The 25,479-nt window shown below is 44.2% G+C and overlaps 1 protein-coding gene across 1 annotated transcript in view; it reads left to right on the forward strand.

Annotated features, from left to right (window-relative positions):
* igf1ra (insulin-like growth factor 1a receptor) overlaps window positions 1-25,479 on the forward strand; it is an 84,170-nt gene that overhangs the window by 39,045 nt on the left and 19,646 nt on the right. The window contains exons 3-7 of the mRNA XM_044356264.1: window positions 20,828-21,128; window positions 22,100-22,236; window positions 23,370-23,514; window positions 24,351-24,559; window positions 24,715-24,841. Of these exons, the coding sequence (XP_044212199.1) occupies window positions 20,828-21,128; window positions 22,100-22,236; window positions 23,370-23,514; window positions 24,351-24,559; window positions 24,715-24,841 (919 nt within the window). The remainder of the gene's footprint in view (window positions 1-20,827; window positions 21,129-22,099; window positions 22,237-23,369; window positions 23,515-24,350; window positions 24,560-24,714; window positions 24,842-25,479) is intronic.

Raw genomic sequence — 25,479 nt, forward strand, 5'->3', positions numbered from 1 at the left:
CAAGTGGAGCTCTCTGCTCTTTTGACCATACAGCGGTCTGAAATCCTGCTGTGGCGTGTAAAGGCAACAGATATTCCAAAGAAATCAGAAAGCATTAATGTTTTCATGTTCTGCCCTGTGTGTCTGTGCGTCTGTTATGTGTGTGTTGTTGTGACTGAGTGTGATGGGGTGTGCTGTGAGAGTATAGGGTCCCCCTCACCCTGCCCCTCTGTGTGTGCTGTTGTGCGGTTGTGTCATGTAGCACGTAGGCTTGTGGAATGCCGGCCCGTTCTCCCGCTCCTCTCGTGGCGGGTGGCCTGGGCGGGTGGAGCCAGCAGAACGGGTACAAGGAGGGTGCAGGGGCGACACAGGGATCGATGGAATGCGCTCTGGAGTTGGCATTTGTGTGTCAGTGTTTGTGAGACAGAAAGAGAAAGATTTAATTGCACAGAGAAACCTACTTTTTTACCTTTTGAGACATCTCTCTCAATGCTTTTCATCCAGCCAGACAACTCAGTTAGCTCAGCATCAGGATGTCATTTATTAACTAATATAATACAATACTAGCCATGGCTGTCTTTGTTACCCTGCCCTGGACAGAGAAAACAACACATAACATTGTATTACACAAGAAGCACAAGGAACAAAGGAGAATATTGACTTACACGAAAGCCTGATTTTATTCCAAGAAACCTGTTTATCCAATCTGACATGACATTGATGTACCCCTGACTGGTGAAATGATTTACTTTTATTGCTTTCTCCTTTGCCATCTGTATCACTTCTCTTTAAATACAAGCCAGCAGTCGCTGGTCAACCAGACAGTTCTATTTTATTTGAACACTGGCCCTACTGTGGGCACCAGGAATGCCTCAGAGTTATTTGAGAGCAGACACATAATTATACCATTACAGTAACAGTGATGCTTGCTGTGAAATACTGTTTCATTTTGCTTGCTCTAATCAAAGCTAATCTCAATTTCTGTTTTGGGGGGTTGTGACATCCGGATTGTGCTCTCCTTTCCCTCCCATCCTCTCCTGCTCCCTGTGTGTGTGGAACCGACTCATTCAGGCGCCTGGTCAAAGCACACATGTGCTGACGTCACACGGGCTGCTTGTGGGCTGACGTCGGTGTTCAGACTCGAGCCATATCAGAGGGGCGAAAGGGCCCCAGTCAGTGTGCCTGCCTGGTAGCGCAGTTCACAATGGCTCCTGTTCAGACCTCACTTCCCACAACCGCAAACAGCACCCATGTGTATATATGTGTGTGTGTGTGTGCACGTCCCTGCGCCTGCATCAGCTATCTCATGCCAGACATATCTGATGCAACAGTGGATCAAGGGATCAGTATGTCATTTCTGAGAATACTCTTCCTATCCGTATCCCTTCACTGTGGAAGAGGCATAAGTGTGGGATGATGGAGCCAGATGTGAGTAGATTAGCAGCTGTCCACAGCCTCTATTGTCTGCTGCGTCATGTCCAGTGGCTGTAAGAGCCTTACTTAGACAGAAGGACAACCATAACAAGCAGTCACAGGGAGAGAGAGGAGAGGAACTGATAGACAGACGAGTTCCTCCGTCATTCTAACTTATTCTGGAGGGCGATATTGAGGGTCTTCTGCCCTATCTTCCTTCACTAGTCTCCACCTCTACATCTCAAGGAGCTAAGCCTGGGGATTGATGATGTGTCATTGGATCCTCTAGTGGATCAATGGGCTCGTAGCCCACTGGGGGCTGGCTACTGGCAATCCATCATCAGGGGTCACAACACATTTAGCCCTGTCTCACAAGCACTCATTGTCATTCAAGTGCCATGGTCAAGCAGGGGGAGGAGGAAAGCAGCACTAAGTTATGTTAGGTGGCTGGCTGAGAGGGCCGCAATTTAATCTTTGAAGCCCCTGATGGGGCTGCGACCTTAGCTTGTCAGAAGAATGATTTTTACCTTAACCACTTCATCCCATGACTCACCCACACAGCTTGACTGGGGTCAATGAAATATTTATGTCCAAAGATAGCTCCAGAAACAGATTCATTCACTACGGTTCTTTTGTTTGACCTAGATTTGCGTTCTTTTTGTATGAATATGTGTTTATTTACATGTGGTTGTTTTTGTTTTTTATATCTAAAGATACATAATGATAATTCACTTTTCACTCATGACAGCCAATCATGCTGCAAATATGCGTCCTGTTGTTACACTTGAATGTAATTTCATCTTTGTCCTTGTCATAGTGGACTAAAGTAGCTGTCTCTGAAATGTCAGCACAGTAGCTCTGTAACAGCAGAACTTCCGCCGGGTCCAGGCTGCCACCTTTCAGTCGGGCTGCTGTCTGTCCTTCCTCTCACATCTGGATCCAATAGGAGCGGCTTCCTTCTCTGAAGGAGGGACACATATAAATAGCCAGGCAGCTGTAACCACACTATGCAGCACAGCCTGGATGTTAGTTCATTCTTGCTGGTCCTCTTTTGCACTGCCAGCTCAGATATGGCGTCTGATGTTGCCATCCTCCTGCACGTACTATACCCCACCCGCTTGTCCCTCAGCTCCACCTCTGATCCTCCGATCCCTGGGCTGTGGTGTGACTGACGCACGTACACTGAATGCTCAGCGCACGTCCACACAGCTCTGTGCCCATCTGTGGAAAGTTTGAGTGGAGTGGGGCCAGGACTGAAACACAGGCAGGCAGAGGGTGGGTGGTGGGTGGGCTGAAGGTGGCCTGCGTGGGTTGAAGCCTGTGGGCTGAGGAGGGGAAATGCAATATCCTGGTTATAGCTGAACAACCAAATGTGCTGCTTTTTATGAGATGCAAAGCACAGTGCCAATACTAGTACAGAGATTATATAATCAGATCATACCTTTTCTTCTACAGATATATATAGTTAAGTCTGGTGTCCTCGTTTCGATGTATCATGTCGAAAGAAGAGACCGTCTGTGAGGAGCTATATGCAGCAAAACGTAAACCATATGGTTGACTCTTATCCCAAGACTGACCCTTGTCACCGTGTCTGCCATAAGTGTGTGTATGTATGTGCGTGCGCATGCCATTAACTAAACACATGCCCCTTTTGTGTGGCACATGTGCTTGTCCTACCACAGAAGCCCAGGCCCAGCCCCACCCTCCCAAATTAAAACTCATTCCAGCAAGAGGTGGGTCTGTTCGACTTTGCCGCGGCCCCTCGATCCTTCCCCCCCTTGTGCCCTCGTCTGCTTGGGTCTGTAGCAGCAGGAGAGGAGAGGGATGGATGGATGGATTGGGGTGGGGAGGGGGCAGCCAAGTCTCTTGGTTGAGTGAGTTTTAATTTGTGTGCTTACAGCAGAAGACGCTGCAGAGTGGCATGGTGGGGGGAACAGATGCATTAGCGCTTGTGCACTCATTCACCTCAGACTAGATACACACACCTCCTCCGCTCATAAAACTGCACACAGTGACACTTATTATTGCACCCGATTGTGTTATCTGAATGGTTCTGGCACTGTTGTCTTTGTTTTCTCCCCTGAATTAAAGCCTGGTGTGCAGTCACTGTCTGATTGATCAGTTTATAAAACTCTGTGGCAGGCTGGAATGAGCTACTCAGGGACACAATCTATTTGCTCTGCCTCATTTTGTCTCTGCTTTGACTGTCCTGCACAAGTACCACCTTGCAAAATGTTTGGGTATAAAAAGACAAAAAATCGCCTCCTATTTCTGGACTACAAAGAGTGGTGGAAAAAAAGCAAACGTTACAGCAATGAATCTCATGTTCCTTTGAAAGCATGCCTCGAGAGTCTGCATGTGTGTGCGTGTGATGTGGTAAAACTGCAGAAACATGGAGGTTGTGTTCCAGGGATGGAACTTGAGAATGTCCCCGTTCCCCTCTCGCTGGCCTCTGAGGAGGAGCCACCAGCGCTTGCTCCTGCCCCCGCTCTGCTCTGCGCCTGCCTTCCCCTTCCAGACGCATAGCTTCAGTTTCCCTCCCAGGCAATGAGGGTATCAGGTTTGTTTTGGAGGGGAGGGGAGGGAGGAGGAGGAGGAGGAGGAGGAGGAGGAAGGGGACAAGGATGAGGAAGGTTGGCATATGTGAGGAGGAGAATTAGGCAGACAAATCTTAGCGTTGGTGCGGGATGGAGGCGGTTAGACAGACAGTGAAGGGCACATGGAGAGATGGAAGGGAGGGGGGAAAAAAAAAATAGAACAAACAAGTCCCTCCTGGCCCGTTGCTGCCCCTGACCCCTCATCCATAAATTCCATGCCAGCAGCTGGAGTTGTGAAGCGGCCATTTTATGAATGAGGGTGGGAAGGAGAGACGGAGAGGAATAAGGAAGGAGAGAGAGTGAGAGGGGAGGCGGGTCAGGTTGTGTGTTGTGTATGTGTGTGGGTGGGTGAGACGCGGCTCAGAGGCGCTTGTGGTGAAGTTGGTTATGTGTATGTGTGAGTGTGCATGTGTGTGTGAGCGACTGTTCGGGCTGAGGAGGAGCCTGGGGTAGGCCCACACACATACACTCTTGCCTCTTCACAGGCTTTGTGTGTTTGTGTTTTGTTCATGCCTCTGCTGAGACACTGTGCAGTCTGGAACAAAGGCCCAATTTGGGCTTTGCTTCCGCCTGAGGCTGCTCGCTTAGCAGCCTCAGCAGATCAGTCCTCAAAATCAGGAGTAACAGGAACACCTCAACAGTTTTATGAAGTCTTCACCAGCTTCACTGAAGAGAGACTCGCTGCTTTTGAGTTGCATTTGTTTATCTGGGAGGTGGGGATCGTCTGTAAACATTGTTTTTATGCTCCCCTGTTGTCCCAGTCGCACCATGAAATCTACCCCGCACTATTATTTCATTTAAACCTTCTTGTAAATACAAACATTCTTTTTTTCGCCTCCAAATAATCGGAATACCCAGGTTCCTTCTTTCCCGCAGAGAGGGGGTGTTGGCGAATACAGATTTATTCACATATTTATTTCTAAAACACTTTTGAGAGACCCTGCTTCTGTTGGTAGCAGAGACGGTATACGTTTTTCTTAGGCAAAGAACAAAATTGTACAGACACTTTTTTTTTTTTTTTAGTGAAGACTCACATTCTTCTTTTTGTTGCCTTTGAGGTCACGGAGAGTGTACCCACTGTTCTCCTTTGCTGAGGCAGTATATTACATGGATGCTCATGACATGAGGCGTTGAGCTGCCAAGATGTATTGATCCCTCACTGCCATTGCTTGGCCAACTTCCGTCTACCCTTAAACCGCCAACACAATGCTGGCACGGCTGTCCTCGGGTCTCTGTGGGGAGTTAGGGGTTTGCGGCTCTGTTTGATGCGTGATGAGACTGAGGGGATGGGGGTCTTGTGTTGAGAGAGGGGTTGAACGTTCAAACCTACTCCACCCTTTTCATTTGTATCCCCCCCCCCGAGTGCCGCACTGCTAGCCAAATAACTTATGGCTGTTGGTGAATAAGCCGACAGGACCTTTGTGATGGCAGTGAAGCAGACAAGTATCGCTGCAGAGAGACAATGTGTGAGGGGATGACGCTTTGATTAAACTTGTTCATATGTTGGCTGTAATTTTGTTTAAGTTTTGTGTTCAGTGGCTATTCGAATTGCATCCTTTTATTTCTGCTCCATACACTGTGAATTATACATAATTAACACAACACTGAAATAGCTTTCTTACGTATTATCAATAAATAATCAATGGCTAATATTTATAAAAGCCAGTCAGACTACGTGAGCAAGGTCAGGGATAGTGCAGCCTCTGCGTTGTCATGGTGATCTCAGCCCCCCACTGTCATCCATACAACAGTAGGTAGCAGGTGCCATTAGCCAGTCGGTCACTCAGTCAGTCAGTGCTGGTCGTGTAGCGCTGCAGGTAATGAGAGCTGACAGAGTGACAGTGCAGACAGGAGGACATGCTGTCACTGTGGCTCAGGGACACAAGGACATCCTCTGGTGTTGTTTACTCCTCATTGCGTACATTAACTCTGCTGATCTTGCCAGCCTTTTCCTGCTTCTTCTTCTCTACCCTCCCTTGAGGGTACAGAAACGGAGCAGCTCGGCCTGGAGACGACTCAAAACTCTGTTTACACGTTGGACCTGCTCTGTGTCCAAGACACATTGGGAACACAGTGTAAGAGCTGGGTGAGCTCACTTGCTCTCAGGGCAACTCGGTGAACTCGTGTTTTTCCCCCCCTGAGAACAGGCTATGCAGTAATAACATGCCTCAGGTGTGCCTGGCGTTGCCGACAAGTAGTAAGAATGTGCTCCTGCAGGCAGAAATGGCGGAATGTTCCTTTGATCCGGAGGGCTTTGTGGTACTGCCACTAACTCTGATGTAGTGCTGAAACAATCTGTCGTTTGGAACATGAATCGATAATTTTGATAATCAGTTAATCATTTAAGTCATTTATAAGAGATTCACTGGTTCCAGCTTCTCAAATGTGAGGAGTTGCTGCTTTTATATAATTTTAAATTGGAATATGTTTTGGTTTTAGACTGTTGGCAAGCAATTTTAAGATGTCAACTCGGGTTCATAAAACTTGTAATAGACATTTTTTTTTTTTTACATTCTCTGACAATTTATAGATAGATAGAACGGTTGCATTTAATCTAAAAGGCATAATATTAGTTGAACTACCTTGTGTTGCATAATTATGATAATCTCTGATGAGATATAAAATAGTCAATTAACCAGGAGCTGTACAATTTTGTAAGTGAGACCTAACTTAATTATAACAATTAATTAATAGGTGATATAAACAATCATTCAACTTTTTAAAAAATTGGTAACACTTTACTTTAGGGGTCTGTAATTCCCTAATATTTTCACAGGAAGTTTTCTGGAAAGAACTATGTACTTTGCTACTAATTATCGGGAAATATGGAAGGGAAATATGAATGTCTCTTACACAGCTGCACCATTTAAACCCAAGTAAACATTCATTCATTAGTATTTTATTACTGGAAACTTTATTCATAATATTTGTTGAATTCTAGGCTTGCCTTTAGAGAAATTAAATTTTTAAAAAATATTTAGCAGACCTTCTGTGCACTGACTAGAAGATTCTTTAATCAATTAGAATTAATTAATTGTAAGTGTACCAACTGAACATTGTCTCTATCCCTTCCAGAAAACCTCTTGAAAATTATTAGGAAAGTATTCTGCAATTATGGACCAAATAAATGAGCAGATAACTCAAAAATTGTTAGTTGTAGACACAACATGTGTGTTGCTATATGATTGCTACCGACTCCTCTACAGCCTTTTTATAACCTCTTACTGTCTGAGAGCTCAGCAAAGTACAGTGAGGCCCCGGAGCAGTGGGCTAGTTAGGATAGCAGATAGCTGTTGTAGTGCAACAGACTGTACAGGACACACACACACACACACACACACACACACACACACACACACAACACACAAACACACACAAACTCCTCTGAGAGGGTCAGGGCAGAGTAATAGTAGCTCTAATCAAACCATCACAAGACAAAGCAGTGCTTGGAAATTTGGCCATGGAAAAAGGCCTGGAGTCAGAGCCAAGACTTTGATGGCTTTCTTTTGAGTGGTAGTTAAAGGATATGGTCTCCTGTTTCCTGTGTTTGCTCCGTCTCGCTGTGTGTGTGTGATTGATGGCTCATTGATTGAGCAGCATGCTCCCATTCCCTCTCCCAGCCAGCTATCTGTCCCCTGGCTGTCTGTAGCCAGCCGGCCCAACACCGGCTGTTAGAAAGTATGGATGTGTGTGTGTGTGCACATTCATGTTTGTCTAAGTGTGTTCGCGGGGAAATCACTGATCTAGCAGGTGTGAATCCTCTTCTCACTCTGGCTTCTTGTCATGGTCTTAATGCTGAGAAGCAAGGACTAGATAACGTGTAACTAGAGTGCATTCAGGCTCAGGAAATATTTAACACAAGGTCATGTAGTTAAGATAATATTGTATTTAGAGTTTAAATGTGACAAAGAGCTCTTTGTATCATCATTTGCACAGCTTTTTGGTGCAGTTTAATACTTGATACACAAGTATCCTCTGTTACTAGGCGTAGTGATTTTTTATGAACCAGTTCCAGAGCTGCAGCAGTGCTACCGTGAAAAAGTAAATATAGCCTCAGGCCTTCCATTTGTTACAGTATGATGTGCAATTTGGTGGCTTTCAGTCCAATAATAGTTAACAAGACATTTATGAAATAACTCCAACAAATTACTCCATCTGGGGACTGCAGGGATACTGTAGTTCTCAAGTAAATATAGAATCGTGTGTGCGCGGCTGGTGCAGTGTCCTCTTTCTGCAGGTTCCCTGTATGTCAGAGGAGTAGAGTGATCTCTTAAGAAATGGCATAAACCTGATGTAAAGTGATATGTTTGAGGAAACCCTCAGGCAGACTGATACTGAGCTGGAGGAATGATAACAAGCTTGAAATATTATTAGAGATCAGACTGTGAGAAATGATGAAGACTGTTTGTGGCGTTTGGGGAACATATGCTGGATTTCAGATGTGTTCTGTGTGTGCACTCTGAGCACTCTCAACTTATATGTCATTTCTTCACTGCGTGATTATTCATGGCCAACTTATGAGACGCCGTAGATTTGGGGTCATAACAAGAAAAAAAAAGGCTCCTAAGACTTGTGTTTACGTTCTCAGTGCATGTGTGTAACATATCTGCAGTGCAGCATGCTTTTCCTTTGAGATCCCATGGCTGAGGCCCCCTGTTGGTGCTCTAATACTGTTGCAGCCCGGTCTGTTGAGTTGTGTGAGGTCTGTAAGGACAGGAAGACAAAGGACATATTTTTTTTGAGCAGGGGGGCTCCACAGTGGGCTTCAGTGTTGCGTGCCCCCCGTCAATGTCCCAACTGAAGGAGAAAGTTGTCTGTGGCCTGGACAGGAGAGAGAGCGAGAGAGAGAGAGGAGGGGGAATATCGCCCACTGTTTTCAAACTGTGTCTTTATGTCTCCCCTGACTGTGAGTGTGCCACAGCATTTCACAATGGAGGCCATTGTTTGTTTGGGGGAGAAAGCGTGGGTATTTTGTTTCAATCATTTCTGGAAGTTTTATGTTTGACACGGTGGGGGCTTAGCACTTCCTGTGGTTGGAGGCAGGCTTGTTCTCTGTGCCCATTTCTCTGCCTCTCCTCTGGCATCTGTCCTCTCTGCCCTCTGTGTCGTCTTTTGAAGGCCCTAATTTACTGCATGTTCACACCTGTGGAGTCTTGTAATGATGCGGGTCTGACACATGCTGCAACTTTTTGGATTACCTTCATAGTAGGACAAGCTAGAGGGGAAGGATTGAAGGAGGTATTGTGCTCTGCCATGCTGGCCTGGGCTGAAGGGTGTTTAAGGTCTGGTTCATCCAGAGCAGAGCAGATTCTTCTCCATCAGCTGCCTGAGTGCCAGCAAACCCCTCTGCCCTGTCCCTACTTCTCGCCGCAGCCCCCTTGATTCCTCCTGCAGTGCCGCGATGACATTTCACCTCTCCTACGTGCACTGACTCCTCCTTAATCCGACTAAGAGCTAATCTCTCATGGGGGGGCTGTGTGGATCCCGGACTGAACACTGTATCTGATTGTCGCAGAGCAGAGGAAGGTCAGTTGACTGGCCGACTTACACACCAGTTTGCACTTCTGTCACCTTCCCTCCATCCTTCGCCTCCAACCTCATCAGACATGGAATACCTGTCTGGCACAAGGATCGATCCCTGTGATTAAGACCTCCCCAAAGAGCCACATCCCTCTGCTTCATGTCTGTTCTAATACAGCCGATAAATAGATGGCCTGATTTCTCTTCTTCTTCCAACACATCTTTTTTATATTAAGCAATTATTTCTCAATATGCCTCTTCCCAGGGTCTTTCTCTCTTTCCCTTTGAGCATCCTTTTTGTTTCATTACTGGAGAAATATCAGTGTGTTTGTGAAGCCAAGCTGGTAATTTAGTGAGCTGTCTGCTAGTAAAAATGTCAGCGCTAGACTTGCACAATAACATATCATGAAGCATAATACAACAACCATAACTCTTCACTTCGCTTGTGTTAATTAAGAAAGGCTTGCTCGAGTCAAAAAAATCCTAGCATATGTGTGATTATATTTGTTTGTGTCCATGTGTGTCTCATTCCGCTCCATGCTAACGGACCACACACTGACCCATCGAAGACCACATGGTGGACATTAATGGTAACTAAGTGTGATGTGGCAGAGGGGGGAAACTATGAAGGGTACGCTCTGCAGCCTTGCGTGCATGCCATGTCCTGTGAGTGTCACACACACAGCATGTAGTTTCCACACACCTCCATAAAGAGATAAATAGAGAGAGAGAAAGAAGAGTTTAGCCAAGCCTCAATACGCAACATGCTATAGTTCTTTCGTTCTTCTTTCGCTCCTTCCTCCCTCCTTCCCTCTCTCTTCCCTCCTCCTGAACAAGGGTGGCCATGTGAGCTGCTGAGGTCCCTAAAAGGGGCAAATGAAGCGGAGTGTTTGTGCGTGCGTGCGTGTGTGTGTGTGTGTGTGTGTGTGTGTGTGTGCGTGTGTGTGATGGAGAGACAGAGAAAGAGAGAAACAGTCTGGTTGAGTGGAGGGAAAGAGAGGAGGAGGAAAAACTGAACTCTCCACCCACTCTGAAAAGAGGAGGTGAAAAATGGGGATAGAACCATGATGTCACCGGCAGCCAATAGGAAGTGTGGGCTGGGGACTGTTTAAGGCCCGTCAGCTGTCCTGCTCCATCCACATCGACTGCCCTCCTCTGCTGTTGGTACAGTAAGGCCAGCCACGGCTTTATCCATACTCTGCCCCGTCTCTGGCCTTTGACCTCCAGCCTCTGGCCTTTGTCCTGAGCCCATAGAACCGAGCCCCAAACCCCTAGTCCCACAGTCCATGTGTATCATATCATCAGCCCAACTCTGTGTAGTTGATACTGTGGCTGATTTGCCACCGAAACCCTGCCTCTAAACTAAATATGGTAGAGATTAGATTGGGGGCCTGCAGTCTGTCACTTGTATGGTTTCCATGCTCTGACTGCACCGCTTGTGTTTGAGACCAGAAGTGAATGGGAGACCTGCGTCATGGTAAAATCTGATTAACACCGAAACTTAGGCTGAAACTGAGGAGCTGTGTCTGTGCTGAGGCTGTGAGCGAAACTTATTGAAGGTGACGTAACCCCCAGTTTGTTCAGAGACTTGTAAACAGTGACGTTTTTTACACTCCACTGCACAGGCTTTGAGCAACTGCCATATTTGGTGCTGTTGTTACCCAATTACTAATGAGGACAAGTTATTACAAGTTCACTGTGTACTGCACCATTATGGCTTTTTAGTGTAATCTTTGCACACGGTAACCTATACCACCTATTTGATTATCACCTTTATTTCAACCACTTGGAATAAAGGAGATGTTAAAAGTACGTCTTGTATTCAGGTGCAGTCTCTGGTGTAAAAGGATCAAGTGAAAACCAGTGCATTGTTAAATGCTGCCAAACATTTACCATCACTGATCCTCTTTGGCCTTATCAATGTGCAAACACGACACAAAGTCTGCAGTAAGTGCCTTTATTCTTCTGTGAAGTACCTGTAAGCTGCAAGCTTTTAACTCCCTGAGCAGATAGGAAATTGGCAAAACAAGCACGAGGTTTGTGTATTAATAAGTAAAAGGTAAACCACTGACAGGCTTCTTTCATGTGAAATGAAGCTTTGTATACAACAGATACCAGATCAATACAATGCCTTTTTACTGTGATACCATCTGGGAATGTGTTATCTTATCAGACCATTACACTTGAAAGGATTAGCCTAAAGTCTCAGCGAAGGCTCTCCAGTTGGAAAGAATAGTCTCAGTGTCCCATCGTAACAGATGTTAAGGCACAACTGTCCCTGCTGAACCCGCAGCTTTTCCTTTTTAAAGAACGAGTGCAGCCTCACAAAAAGGATACTGTGTGTACCCTCAAGAAACTCACTGTGAAAATGAAATTAAGTGGAGGGAAAAGGAAACCCTAAATCCAGATGTCATATTTGAAGTGGCTAATTGGACCGTACAGAACGTCGGGCTCCACTGAGGTGGCAGACACTGAGGCGTACGTCCCAGAGAGAAGAGGGAGATGCACTGGAGAGACGGGCTGAGCAACAGCATTTCACCGCAGTCTGTCTGCATGTGCCAGCAACCAGCCGCTGTCATCTGAAAGACAAGGAAACTTCAGTCAGACAGAAACTGCAATGTCAGCCATCATGACAACCTATCATATATGATATCCAGTTTTGTGACATGGTCCTAAATATGATTCCCCATGTACATGCACATACATGCAAACACCAACTCTTGCACACACATATAAAATGTAACCAAACATAATTTCAGGATTTACAGTCCACTGGCTATCAGCCTAGTAATCGACTAATGGCCTTCTCAGTGTTTGTAAAGCACTCCATTTTAACCTGGTAGGAATGCTCTCAATGAACACAAATTCCCCATCAGCATTTTAGCTCAAGGCAAATGTTGCTATGCTTAATCAGGATTAGGGCCTCCTTGAAGTCAATGTGAAATAAAGATGTGTCATTTTGAATCCAGACGTTGTGCCAGCAGGGAGAATGTATGCTGGACACCGTGCCAGGATGAAGTCTGGGCACCGTGTGCCGCAAAGCTGCAGATGGTCATCTACAGAAATAGCCCTTGGCATTGAAACCACTACTATTCTGATGCTATGATGATGATAGGCTGAACCAAGTTTGGGCAAAGAGTAAGAATGTTACACAAACCACTGCAGATTGTTGCTTGTAGCATTTCACAGGTACTGTAATGCGGGGAATCATGTTTTTTTTTTAATAAAAAAAACCAAGGTGTTTATTGGTGTGCTGTGGAGTTAGCTTAATGTGTGAGAATCAACATCGGTCCATATGGCTGGAGGTTCTCTCGGGGTAGCTGCCTGTCAGGGGACAGGTGGGTACACAGCCAGGTGTTAGACTGTGCCTGCAAACATCCAGCACCTGGGCCAAATGAAGGAGCAAGTTGTTCATTTCACGTGTACAGTGCTGTTTCTCTCCAGTGTTGCCTAGCAAAGCTTGTGGTTGATGGAAACCATGTTCAGTTTATACACCAGGCATTAGTCTTCAGTAATTGTCCTCATGGCTGTCTCCCTTACATTCAGAAGAGGGATTAGAGTGTGATGTGTAGAAGGCTGACGGGATGTGAGGGCTTGACACGCTCTCACTAACCCCAACCAGTCACCCAGATAGCAAAATAGCCAACCAACACAGCTCACCAGCCAGCCGGCACTGCTCTGCCAGGAAACACACTGTATTTAATGAAGCACATCTAGGAAGTCGGGTATTTTTAGAAGCCACTTTTAGTGAGAGGAAACACCTCAGAATCTGTGAAAAAAAAAAACCATTGCCTGAGTTTTCCCTGAAGTTGCTTTTCACATACTAATGCCTTAGCGTCTGACTTAGCAATGCAACTAACATGATAATGCCTGTAAATGTAATCACAGAGATTAACCAGAAGGGTAAGAACAGCAAAAACATAGAACTGGCAATATTGTGTGTATTGCAAGTATTGTATATCACAGATTTTCTTTTCTTCAGAAAATCAGATCAGCATTGGAAATGTAGCAGGTGATGGCATTCATCACAGAGAACATCTCCGTAAGAACACTTGATTTTTTTGGCACACGTTTGGCACACAGTTATTGGCAAAGATGCCGACAGGGAACTAAGGGAGAGAGAGATGGGTATGACATGCAACAAAGGTCCCTTGCCAGACTTGAACCAGGGACATGGTGAATATGTGGCATGTGCAGTAACCATTTGGCTACCGGGGCACTCCAAGAACACTTGATTTAGAGGTGATGTTCAAAGTGGAGCTAAAATGATTCAGTGCCATGAATTTGTATGATGGCTTAGTGGGCAGGTTAGTGCCACTTTTACTGCAAATGAAAGGCAAAGAGAAAAAGAAAAAAGTGAGAGACAGGGTGAAATCTCATCCTGTTTTTTATTTATTTATTGATCTATTTATTTTTATAGAAAAATCATGACAACTACATAAAGCCACTACAAGTGAGTGCTCAGAGTAATTTAATGCGGAAGATTGCCGTAGAGGCCTATCTTTCTGCTACAAATACGACTCCAGGGGTGCTTCTGTCAGGGAATGAGCTGGGACTCTGGGACTTGTGGCCTACTAGAAGCCTACAGGGATTCAGAAGTTCAGCTTGGGTCCAGACTCAGTTATGGGGTTTGACCTCACTGATCATTTTTACACACGACTGTTCAGACTCTCAGAAGTTGCTGCTTTTCAGGGGACTTGAGCATGTTTATTTGAACTCTGTTATGAACCTTCATGTCCAATTTCTTTCAATATCTTTCTATACACACAACAATAATTCTGCAAATAATTTTCTTGATTTATCGAGTAACTGAAACAGTGAAATAGTGAAAAATGCCCATCACAATTTCTCAGAGACCAAGGTGACTCTTTACCTATCATATACAATTTTCTAATAACCAGAATATAGGCTTATCAGGACTATTTACTTTCATATTATGCTAAATAATATGAGAATATTAATGAACATTGTATTTGTTGTTTTGTTGGCCAAATACTAGTTCAAATGGATCTTCTTACGCTCTTTTTTCCACTGTTGCTTCCACTTGTCTCTAATAGCTCTCAGATGATCCTCTACCTCCTCAGTGATAAAAACACAAAGTGTTTTCACATGTGACGGTGCTGCATACCTGTGTCCTGTTTCTGAGTGCAATCAACAACAAAGCAACAACAACAGCAGCAGCAGCTGCAGAGTAGACCGAGGCCTGAGGGTAGAAGGAAGGGGTGTGTGTGTGCGTGTGTGTGTGTGTGTGTGTGTGTGTGTGCCTGTGTGTATGTGTGTGTTGTTGTGACTGAACGCGAGTGAGGGGAAATGCCACGCATGCCTGAACACACAGACCAGCACATAGTTGTGTGAAAAACACATTGCTGGTCTTTAGTGGGCATGGGAGTGGAAGAGACCCAGAAACATTGCGACGAGGAGGAATGGGCTCACACACACCTTTGTGCGCAGGGCTGAACAGAGATTTAGTCAAGCTCGTCTGAGCCAGGTGTCTGCGTGAGAAAATCACATCATGACACTGTGCAGTGTTCCTCTTTAAAAAAAAAAACGCTCTGATCAGCAGAACACTCAATCTTGCAGAACACGCACAGCCAGACGCACTCTGAAGAGGTGAAAAACACCACTTTAGATTAGATCACTTGAGACTCTATCGCTGCTGCAGTAAGACAGCCCTGGAATCTCTGATGTGGTTTGTCTTTGGCTGTGAGTGGAGGAAGCATCCTCTCTCTGGTCGTCTGGGCTGATGTGGTTTAAACAAGTGTCTGGAGTGATCCAATGGGGTCTCCCAGGGAGGATCGGGTTGCCGGATGAGGATGTGGCCTGATGGAGCTCAGGGAGCTGGGGGGTCGGCCTGCGATCTGGGCTGCAGTGGCCCCTGCTAGGCCTGCCTCCTGCTACTGTACTCCTGTTTAGCTACCTTACTGTCTGCTACTGCTCTCTGGTAACCCAAGCTCACCAACTCCGACTCTGCACAGAGTGGGAGGCTTTGCATCCCTACAGTGCAGTGGATTACTGTAGTGTGCAGTAGAGTGAATACTTCGGTAAATGGAGGTGATGTAGAGATAAATTTAATCATGTCCTAACGCGCTATGGCCCCATTTATATTGTGAAGCAGAAGCAGCCAGCGTGATTGACACTTAATGTGCAGCCACTACAGCACCCTCCTTTAAAATTATGCAGTTACAGCAAAGTATTCATGTTGAGGTTATGTTCTTATTTTCCTGCACAAACTGAAAAAATGCACATTTTTACATCACTATAATTATAGTCTAACTAAACTGTCTTGACATGTATTACTTCCTGCAAAACACTTGGATTTGAATTTCAGCTCCTGTGTAGCCCAGTCATCTTGGTATAATCAGTAGAGGCTTTTCCAGTTAAGGGTCAGCAGTGTTTACAGGAATAATTTTACTCAGGCTTGTTGTTGAGTAAGCGACGTCTGTGCAGGTTTTCCCTTAACTTATGGTTTCTCTGAATCCGTGGAAAAGCCATGCTTAATCACTATGGTTACAACTCCCCCTCCCGACGCCTGCTCAAGAGAGGACTTGTTTACCATCTCTGCTCCAGACTCAATAACATGTCAATCATCAGGATTAGAACCTCCCCTGCCTGCCTGCCATTGGTCCAGCAGACAGCTCCCAGTTTAACCCCCACCCTCCTCCCCCTGCTCCCCTCTCCTCCCCCGTACTTCCCCCCTCCCCCCAAGCCCCACTGTGAATAATGAATGATTTCCCAACTGTCTGTCACGCTTCCTACTTATCTTCAATGACACAGGGAGAACATACTGCTCTTTGATATGCTATGAAGGATGAAATATTTTGTGTTTCATTAGATCTTTTTATTTAAGAAAAAAACAAACAATTTTTATGTCTCACTGTGGCTGACAGCTAAAATTGGTTTGGGAACATTTTTATCAATTTACCAAATTTCTAATATTTTCACACCATACTTCATCTTCAGAGGTGGCAGTGGCATGCTGGCAGTAAACGTGTCACCAGCCTCCCAGTGTAAACAGTGTAGTAGTCTACTTACACAGCGTGCTCTCTAGCACACAGGACATGACTCGCATTCAGATGAGAAGCGTTGCTGCACTGCAATCCTCTTCCTCTCGAGCACAGACATTTTTATTCAATAAAGCGATGCATTTGTTTGTGTATCCAACTTTGAACCCTCTCACCCATCCTCCTACCACATACACACAGGCACACACACACAGGGACACACACGCACACCCTCTCCGAAGCAGACTTGTTGAAATCTAGCCATCTTGTTATCAAATTGAAGCTGCTTTTTTTTTTTTTTTTTTTTTTTTGATACAGACTGTGGCGAGAAGGGAGGGGCAAGGCATGGTTGAAGGGCTCTAGGTCACATGACCCTGAACCCCCCTTTGCACGCTCCGCTTTAAGAAGGCAAGGCCAGCCTGACAGAGGAATAAATTTGATGCTTGCTGCCTCTGTTGCTCTGCTGCAGGCTCGCATCTTTTTTTTTTCTGTCTGAAAGTGGTACTTACATCTTTGCATGTTATTTTTAATAAATTTCAGCTATATGCTCCCCTTTTATTATCCCGCGTCATCCTCCGCCGTCACGTTTGTAGCCAGAATGACCTCCTCTTCTCAGGTTTCTGTGTTGTTGCAGCGGAACAAGGGATTAACATTCTCCCCCTTGAATCCTCTGCAGCCTGGAACATTCTGCAGATTCTTCACATAGTCCAGTGACTGGAGGATACCTTTAGAACAAAAAACAAACAGCACTTGTCTGTCTCTCGCCCTGTTAGTGATGTCTCCTCCCCCCCCCCCCCCGCTAGTGTATTTAATGGCGGTTGTAGGGATGCACCAGCTGCTCAGAAAGAGACTCCTTGGTGCTGACTGTTGTCTCGTTTACTATTGATGAAATGGACCCGGCCACTCCTCGTGTCGCAGTGCTCGGGTGAACAGCAGGGGCAGGCCTGTGGTTGGCTATGGTGTCTGACCTGACTGTGTTTGCTCAGGGAAAGAGCAGAGGGGAGGGGGGTTGTGCAACTACTGTATGAGAGGGACAACATCATAAACCTCCCTACCCCCACTCCTAACACTTTGACTTATTTGACTTTGCAGCCTTAGATTATTGTCAAAGTTTATTTGTTCTCCGCAACTTTGCTCTTTCAACAGTTGCTTAATGTGATACAGTTTGTAGTTAAATAGGGTCCAATCCCAACATGTTTCTGGTGCTTCATATTAATTCCTGCTCATATTAAACGCCTACTTAGGAGACTACAAGGATGATGACGCGTTATCTTAAGAGAAGCCCCTTGTTAGGTAGTCCCTTTCCTTTGAAGTAGTGGAAACCCACAATGCCCTGCATAGCTATGTGTGGAGAGCAGCAGCGTGGAAATAGGGCCGCATTAGGAGCATCTATAAATAGAGGATTGTATCCTTGATACCATGGGTTGTTTGGTCACACAGTGAAACCGGGTTGACTTATATGGATTTAATCCCCCCCTCCTCCTCTTGTGCTTTCTTCTGGCAGAAGGTATGCATGTTTGGAATTTCTCTTCATTGAGGAATCTGTTAAAATGATGCGGAAGGAAGGGACCTCCTCCAATAAGGCTCATTAGAGTTTGCCTTGGCTGCCCCCTTTTGGTAGGATTCCAAGAAAATGAAGCCTCGCTGTTTCTCTCTCTCTCTTTTTTTTTTTCCTCACTTTACAAATGTGCAAGAGTGATCTTCCTGCTTTAACCACACTAATGTCTGCATCATATTTCCAATCACATCACAGCTTTCATAGGAGAACCTGTGTGTGTTGGCATTTGATGCTGTTGTTTTAAAAAAGCTCTCTGCCATTTGTTTTGGACCAGATCCAGAATAGTTTAGATACACTATTCAAGAAGTACTGCAGAGCCAGTCAACTCCTGGTGTGGCAGAACATGTAGCGTAAAGCTATACATAGCACAGGAAAAGCAATATAGCTAAATACTCTACTCACTCATGCCATCATGAAAATGCTCTCACACACAGTAACTGTTGTGTAGTTTCAAGGTCTGTTTTATCAGGAAACAATTATTGGAAATTCCTGAGGGACTGCAGTGTATTTCAGTTTTTTAAGGAAATAGCCAGAGATGTTTTGTTTTTTCCTTTTGTCATAGAATCTAGGAATTTTCCAGACAGACCATTTCACCTCCCCTGCACTATTATATTTAACTGAATGTGAGAAAAGAATGGCAAGTATTTGAGAAACTGTCAAGAGTGGGGATGGTCACTGCCCTGCCCTTGTGAAGCGAAACTGGCGTTGGCACCGTGGGAGTGTGTGTTTGCTCTGCAGCATTGCTGTAGTGCACGGTCACGTTATTAACCTACACAGATGTTTTGTAAAGCAACATGAAATATTCATCAAGAGATTAGCTCCGCAGCCGGCTTCATTTCCTTGACTGATTCACAAAGCGAATGCTCTGACACCCGTATTTAATTTAAAAGCAAATAAACAAGCAGAGCTCTTTTCCCTTCTCTCTTGCATGTGCGCACATGTTACACACACATGCACCCTCATTCTTCATCATGTGTCTTATAAAAGTCTGTGTTAAGAGCACGGCCAAGATAAAGACACTGACAAGGAAGTAATATGTGTAGTTTCAGATTCTTGCAAATTATGATAATACACATGAAAGAGACTGATAAAATGTGTGTGTCAGTGTACTTTTGTCTGGGTTTGTATGATTGTGTGTGTGTGTGCACATTTCCTTCCAGCTCTGGCTTTGCACCAGGAGGCGGTTGCTAAGGAACCAGGAGTGCTGTGCCTCTTATTTCACTTCAGTTCAGTTCAGTTCAGCGTAGTTCAGTTCAGCTTTATTGCCCCTGTGGGGAAATTTGTCTTGCAGCAATAACAAAGAGCATAACAACAAATAGTAAACACTTAAGGCCCCAATATACAAACAACACAAGGGTGTTGGGGGGCAGGGCTTTGCTGCCTGCGTAAATCTAATAAGGCTGATTTTTGCACATATTATGATAGATTTCTTATCTGTAACTAATTTTCCCGAAAGACACATGAACCTCAGTCTTTCCCAGAACCGCTCTTGTCTTTCCTAGAGCGGCTCTTTATCTATACAGAAACTCCTCAACGAGGGAACAATCAGTAGCTGTAAACACCTTGTCACCAGGCCATTCATACAGGTCCGCACACACCAGGTGCTTTTTCTATGGAGCGGACTTGTTTGAAACTAGGACAGCCCTGCCTGCAGTGTCTCAAGATTAGTTAGCAGTGGGAGTCATCTGCTTTCTTCTCTTTACATCTGCTTTTCCTGAAGTGCTTCTCTATAAATAGGCTACAGTTAAAAAATGCTTTTGAACGTTAAAAACAGACGCCTCCCATTTGCCATTTTCATTTGTGTCACTGTTAATTTGTGGAAGGCAGTGGAGTGATCAGAAGCAGCTGGTAAACAAGCTACAAACAAGCACTGATTTAATTTTCTTGTGTCTTATTACCTGAACAAGTACTCCCTGGTAACTTTTGTCTTTTTTTTGTTTTTTGTTTTTTTTTGTCAGCATTTGTGTTTGGACAGATGTATTCTCTAAAGACGAAGGCTGACACATTAATGGTCATTTCTGGTTGAGCTTAATGGTCAAGCTCAGCAAGATAAACTATCAGGAAGCGCAATCTGCCAAATGTCTGTCTGTCCCAAGAAACTGGAAAGTGCAGTGTGTTATTGATAACACATTGCCATGGGTTCCTCACTGATGCTCAGCAAACAATGAGAAGCCTCTATTATTCATGTTGCTCAAGCTTAATTTGAAACACCCCACACAATCATTTTTTCTGTCGGTTTTCTCACAGCCTGGAAGGATGCACAGTAGTTTGTCCTTAGAAGCTGAAGAGATAGTGGGAGTGAGAGTTTTGTCTTTTCCTCCACTATCGCAGAATATTCATAAAAAACAAGATAAATTTGGCTTAAACAACTCACTGGTAAATCTGTTTCCAATAATTTGTTTTTCACATTGCTGTCAGAACAGATGATACTATTGGTGATGACATTACAGGTGATCTAATTAAGTGAGCTCAGCTCTGCCTTTTAATAAAACAGCTAGCACAGGTTTGTATTTGTGTCCAAACGTACGTAACAATAATACATCTTCATTATCCTTGCCTGCCTTTCATCATTTAATATCTTCTGATTTTTCCTCATTTGTACATGACATTTAAACCACAGTCTGGACTTTATCAGCATCACGTTAGTATCTTTTTGACCCTTATCATTCGTTTGTTTTGTTGTAATAGTGTCCAACAGCGCAGACTGTTTACACCCACCCAAAACTGACCTCTTCCCCATCTTTCTCTGTCTCCTCCAGTATGTCCAGAACACTGCAAGCATGCCTGCACAGACAAGGGGGAGTGTTGCCACAGCCAGTGCCTGGGCAGCTGCACTGAACCCAACAACGACATGGCCTGCTCTGCCTGCCTCCACTACGACCATGACGATCACTGTGTACCAGACTGTCCCACAGACACTTACAAGTTTGAGGGCTGGCGCTGTATCACCCTGGAGGCGTGCTCTCAAGTGCACCTGACTGACGACCCTCACTTTGTCATCCATGGGGGAGAATGTATGCCCGACTGCCCCTCCGGTTTCACACGCAACGAGACTAATCGGTAAAGACGTACCCTTCACTTGTAGGTTAGGTCCTGAAATGGCATGCCAGGTGAAACACACTGAATGTACAAAATATCAGGAAGAGCTCCTTAAAATGAATAATTTTACATTTTGTCAAAGATTTCTAAAGTACTGTTCAGTACTTGACTGAAGCAGGGTCTTTATTCTGAATTTGTACAGGATCATAACCTGATCTTTTGCACAGAGAGAGCCAGAGGTCTCGCTATTATTTCCTCGCTATTATTCTGTGAAAAGCAGTGTTGTTTCCATTCAGTATTCACCGACACCAAAGCAGCTTGTGTTCACTGTGTACTTCTGCATAATGAATTCATTTGCATAAAGTATCCTTGAGCTGAACTTCACCTGACCTGGCCCTTCACAGGTTCCTTTCTTAAAATAGATCTCAAAGCTGGAAGAGCTAGAGGTTAAGAGTGTCTTGGACTATTAACCATTCAAGTTTAGACTTTAGATTTTATAGATTAATTCTCAAGAAGTAAGAAGAGACTCAGCTGAAGTGTCTTTACCGGCAACACTTCCTCCACTTGACTTCTCTTTTTGTTTGGTATTAACCTACGATAAGAAAACGTCTTTGTACGCAACTTTCCTCCCTGTTTTGACTCATCAGTTCCCAAACTTTCCATGCCGACTCTCTGCTGCTTTATATTTTTTGGCCATAACACTGCTGTTTTGTCTCTGAGGTCAATACAGTGAGTCACTCTCTCACGAAACAGAGTTCAGATGAGGGCCCATAAAAGATTAAACTCTCAGTGTGAGAGGTGACCTTGTATCATGCAGAGGATTTATTTGCATGAATCCTTTGGAATGCTTGGGAGCTAGGGAGTGGACAAAATGATTTCAGGGTGAAGTAGAAAGGTTCACATAAGATTTAGCTTGCAGTTTTTACTTTTTTTTTCTCCCCCTTGTCTCCTCCCTCTCATTCACTCCTTCCCTCCGCCTCTGCTGTTTTCAGTATGTTATGCAATGCCTGCAATGGCCTGTGTGATAAGGTCTGCTCGTCCCTTGTCATCGACTCTGTGGATGCTGCTCAGTCCCTGAAGGACTGCACTGTCATCTCAGGCAATCTGGACATCAACATCCGCCATGGAAGTGAGTGCAGCTACGCAGCAGCGCATTGCTTTTAACACCACACTTAGTAGACCATAGTACACTACATTCCAGGTAATTTAAGTGGACTACATCAGTGGCAACTAAGCACATTATACCACACTAGTAGAATTTGACTAAATAAAATATTTAAAGGACAGGTTCACAATTTTTAAAGTTTTTTTTTAAAAAAAACAAATGAACATTGACGTATTTTTCTTGTTCTAATCATTCCTCCTGTTCATACTGGCCATTAAGAGATCCCTTCATAATGTACTTACAATGTAAGTGATGGGGGACAAAATCCACAGTCCTCCTTCAATACAAAAATGTAAATGTTTATTTGAAACTAATATGAGGCTTCAGCTGCCCAAATTAGTCAAATCAATATCTTTAAAAGTCTTTTTAGTATCAAATTCCCTCTTTTTGTTGCTGTCCTTCCGCTGCAGCTGAACAGGAAAACACTGTCAAACGAAACACAAAGAGGGAATATTTTACTAAAAAGACTATATATATGAAAGATATCCACTTTAACTGACTAACTCAGATGGCTGAACCCTCATATTATCCTCAGATAAACTTTTCAATACATTTTTGCTCAGAACGAGGACTGTGAATTTTGTCTCCCATCACTAACACTGTAAGCGCATTTGTAGGGGATCTTCTGTTGGTCAGTATGAATAGGAAGAATTATTTTAAGACAGACTTGAAAAACTGTGAATCTATCCTTTTCCTTGACCACAATCTGCTGCACAATCCTTTACTGCACCAAGTTGCACTTGACGGCCCCGCACCTATTATGATTACTGAGACAGACAAAGAAGAAGAGTCTAGTGGTCTAAGCCGCTGGGATACACAGTGAGGGCCACAAAATCAACATTACATCGGCTTCCTGCGCTCTAACCTAATTATCACATTATGCTATAATGCTATTTATTTGTTCAGTTTCGCAGTGTGGCTCACAAGCTTATCTTCACATATGATGAAGCTTATACACATTAGTGCTCCTTGGGATATCTGCATTAAGAGCTAGTCTGGGTTAGTAGCAGTAGAGGTCCCTGTGGATTTTTCATATGCTGTTTTGTATTTCTCTGTGTGTGTGTCTGTGTTTGCACGCGTTTATCTCCTGTCCCCAGATAACATAGCGTCTGAGCTGGAGAGCTTCATGGGATTGATCCAGACAGTGACGGGCTATGTGAGGATTCGACACTCCCACGCACTTGGCTCGCTGTCCTTCCTCAAGAGCCTGCGTTACATCAATGGGGAGGAGCTCATGGACAAGTATGGCTTATCTGCGCTATTTGTCTGCACTTTCTGCCTGTGAAATGTGTGCATGCATGTGTGTGGTGACTGGGGGAATTAGAGGACATGAGTGAACCGTAGCCTAGCAGGGAGGTTGCCACCAACATATCATTGAAGTTACATAAATGTCACAGTGAATTCTTGTTGAATGAGAGTGTGCCCTGGATGGTGGATGTGTACATTAACATAAATGGGTAAATCTAAATATAACCTTTCCGGTCTTGTGTCTTGTGACACTGCTTACAGATATTCCTCTGTCATTTTAAAAATGATTCACAAGGTCATGCTGACGGGCCAGATAAGTGAGTGTGGCTACGTAGCTGAATGGACTGTCTCAGGTCCATCAGTCCCCTCTTTAAAGGGATATCAGCAGCAGTCTTAGATATGAGGTAAAGTTTTTTTGGTAGTGGCCAAAGGGGTCATGGGAAAGTCTGTCTTCCCATCTTGTTGTCGTTTCTCCCAGGGTAAAGTTTCACTTAGTGGAATGCTGTTGAAGATGGCAGGCATTCCCTTCGCTCTGGAGGTGCTCTTCTGCGTCACTTGGACTGGTGGAGCTCAGAGTGTTGGCACGACACTATTTCTGTTTCATATCGTCCTCTGTACAAACCCAGGCACATTGTCAGACAGACACACACAGACCTGAGTTCATGTGATGTTAGTGCTCAACACTGCCACCAGGTGGCAAAAAAAGCTCTTTCTAACCACATTTCTGACAACTTCAGCTTCCATGGAACTTGTTCTCGTACAATAAAAAAAAGCCTTTGTTGATCTATATGAGACTGTTGAAACCTCTTTTGATTTCCTTCCATTATCAGGATGTACTCATTCTCCGCCATCAACAACCAGCACCTGCAGTACCTGTGGGACTGGAGTCAGCACAACCTGACTATTCGGACTGGACGTCTCTTCTTTAGTCTGAACCCCAAACTCTGCATGTCTGAGATCCATATGATGTGGGAAAAGACAGGCATAACAGTGAAGCCAGAGGAGGGTGATTTCCGCAACAATGGTGAAAGAGCCAGCTGTGAGTATATTCATATGAATTTTGACACATTTTTGTTGTTGAGTGATCTTTAAAAAAAAAAAAGTCAACCTGTGATTTTTTTTTTTTTTCATTCATTCAGAGTGTCATTTTAATTTTGTATATGTCTCATTGAGGATCCTGCTCTGTCCCAACAGGTGAAAGCCATATCTTGAAGTTCTTGTCTAACACCACAACAAGCTATACGATCAAGCTGACATGGGAGCGCTTCTGGCCGCCGAAGTACAAAGACCTTATCAGCTTCGTAGTCTACTACAAGGAGGCGTGAGTACTCAGAAGACAAACAACTCATTACACTCCATACCACAGTATCATATCATAAAAATAATTCTGTATTGAGACAGGATGAAAGGGTTTTTTAAAATACAAAAAACATGTTGGACATATTATTTGAAATTCAGAATTTTCAAATTATTTTATGGAAAAAAGCATCTAAGATGATCATGCCTATCTGGTTTTGCATACTTTACCTCAATTACTACTAACTGTGTACACTTCACATTACTGTAAACCCTCTCCCAAAGACTATTTTTGAACTTTTGGATTGTTTTTCTGCCTTTGAGGCACTCTGATTTCAGATGACTGATCTTTTAATTTATTTTAATGCAAAACAAATAACCAAATTTACATCATCCATGTCTGCTTATTGTTTGAGATCTGGGTTTGATTACCTAGCAGATCTTCATACTGAACTGGTACAAAGTGAAAGAAATGGCTGTCTGGAAGGTTGGTAATGATTCAAAATTGTGTGGTATGCTTTGGAAAATACACAAACAATTGTAAATAATGAGGTAAAAAATGCAAAACCACTGGCAAGATCATATGTTCAAATGTGAATGAATGTGTTTTACTTTCATACCAACAATCAATTTTGATACGAGTAGATTTTTTTTTGTAAATGG

This window comes from Thunnus albacares, chromosome 7, assembly GCF_914725855.1.
Source record: "Thunnus albacares chromosome 7, fThuAlb1.1, whole genome shotgun sequence".
Taxonomy (NCBI): Eukaryota; Metazoa; Chordata; class Actinopteri; order Scombriformes; family Scombridae; genus Thunnus; species Thunnus albacares.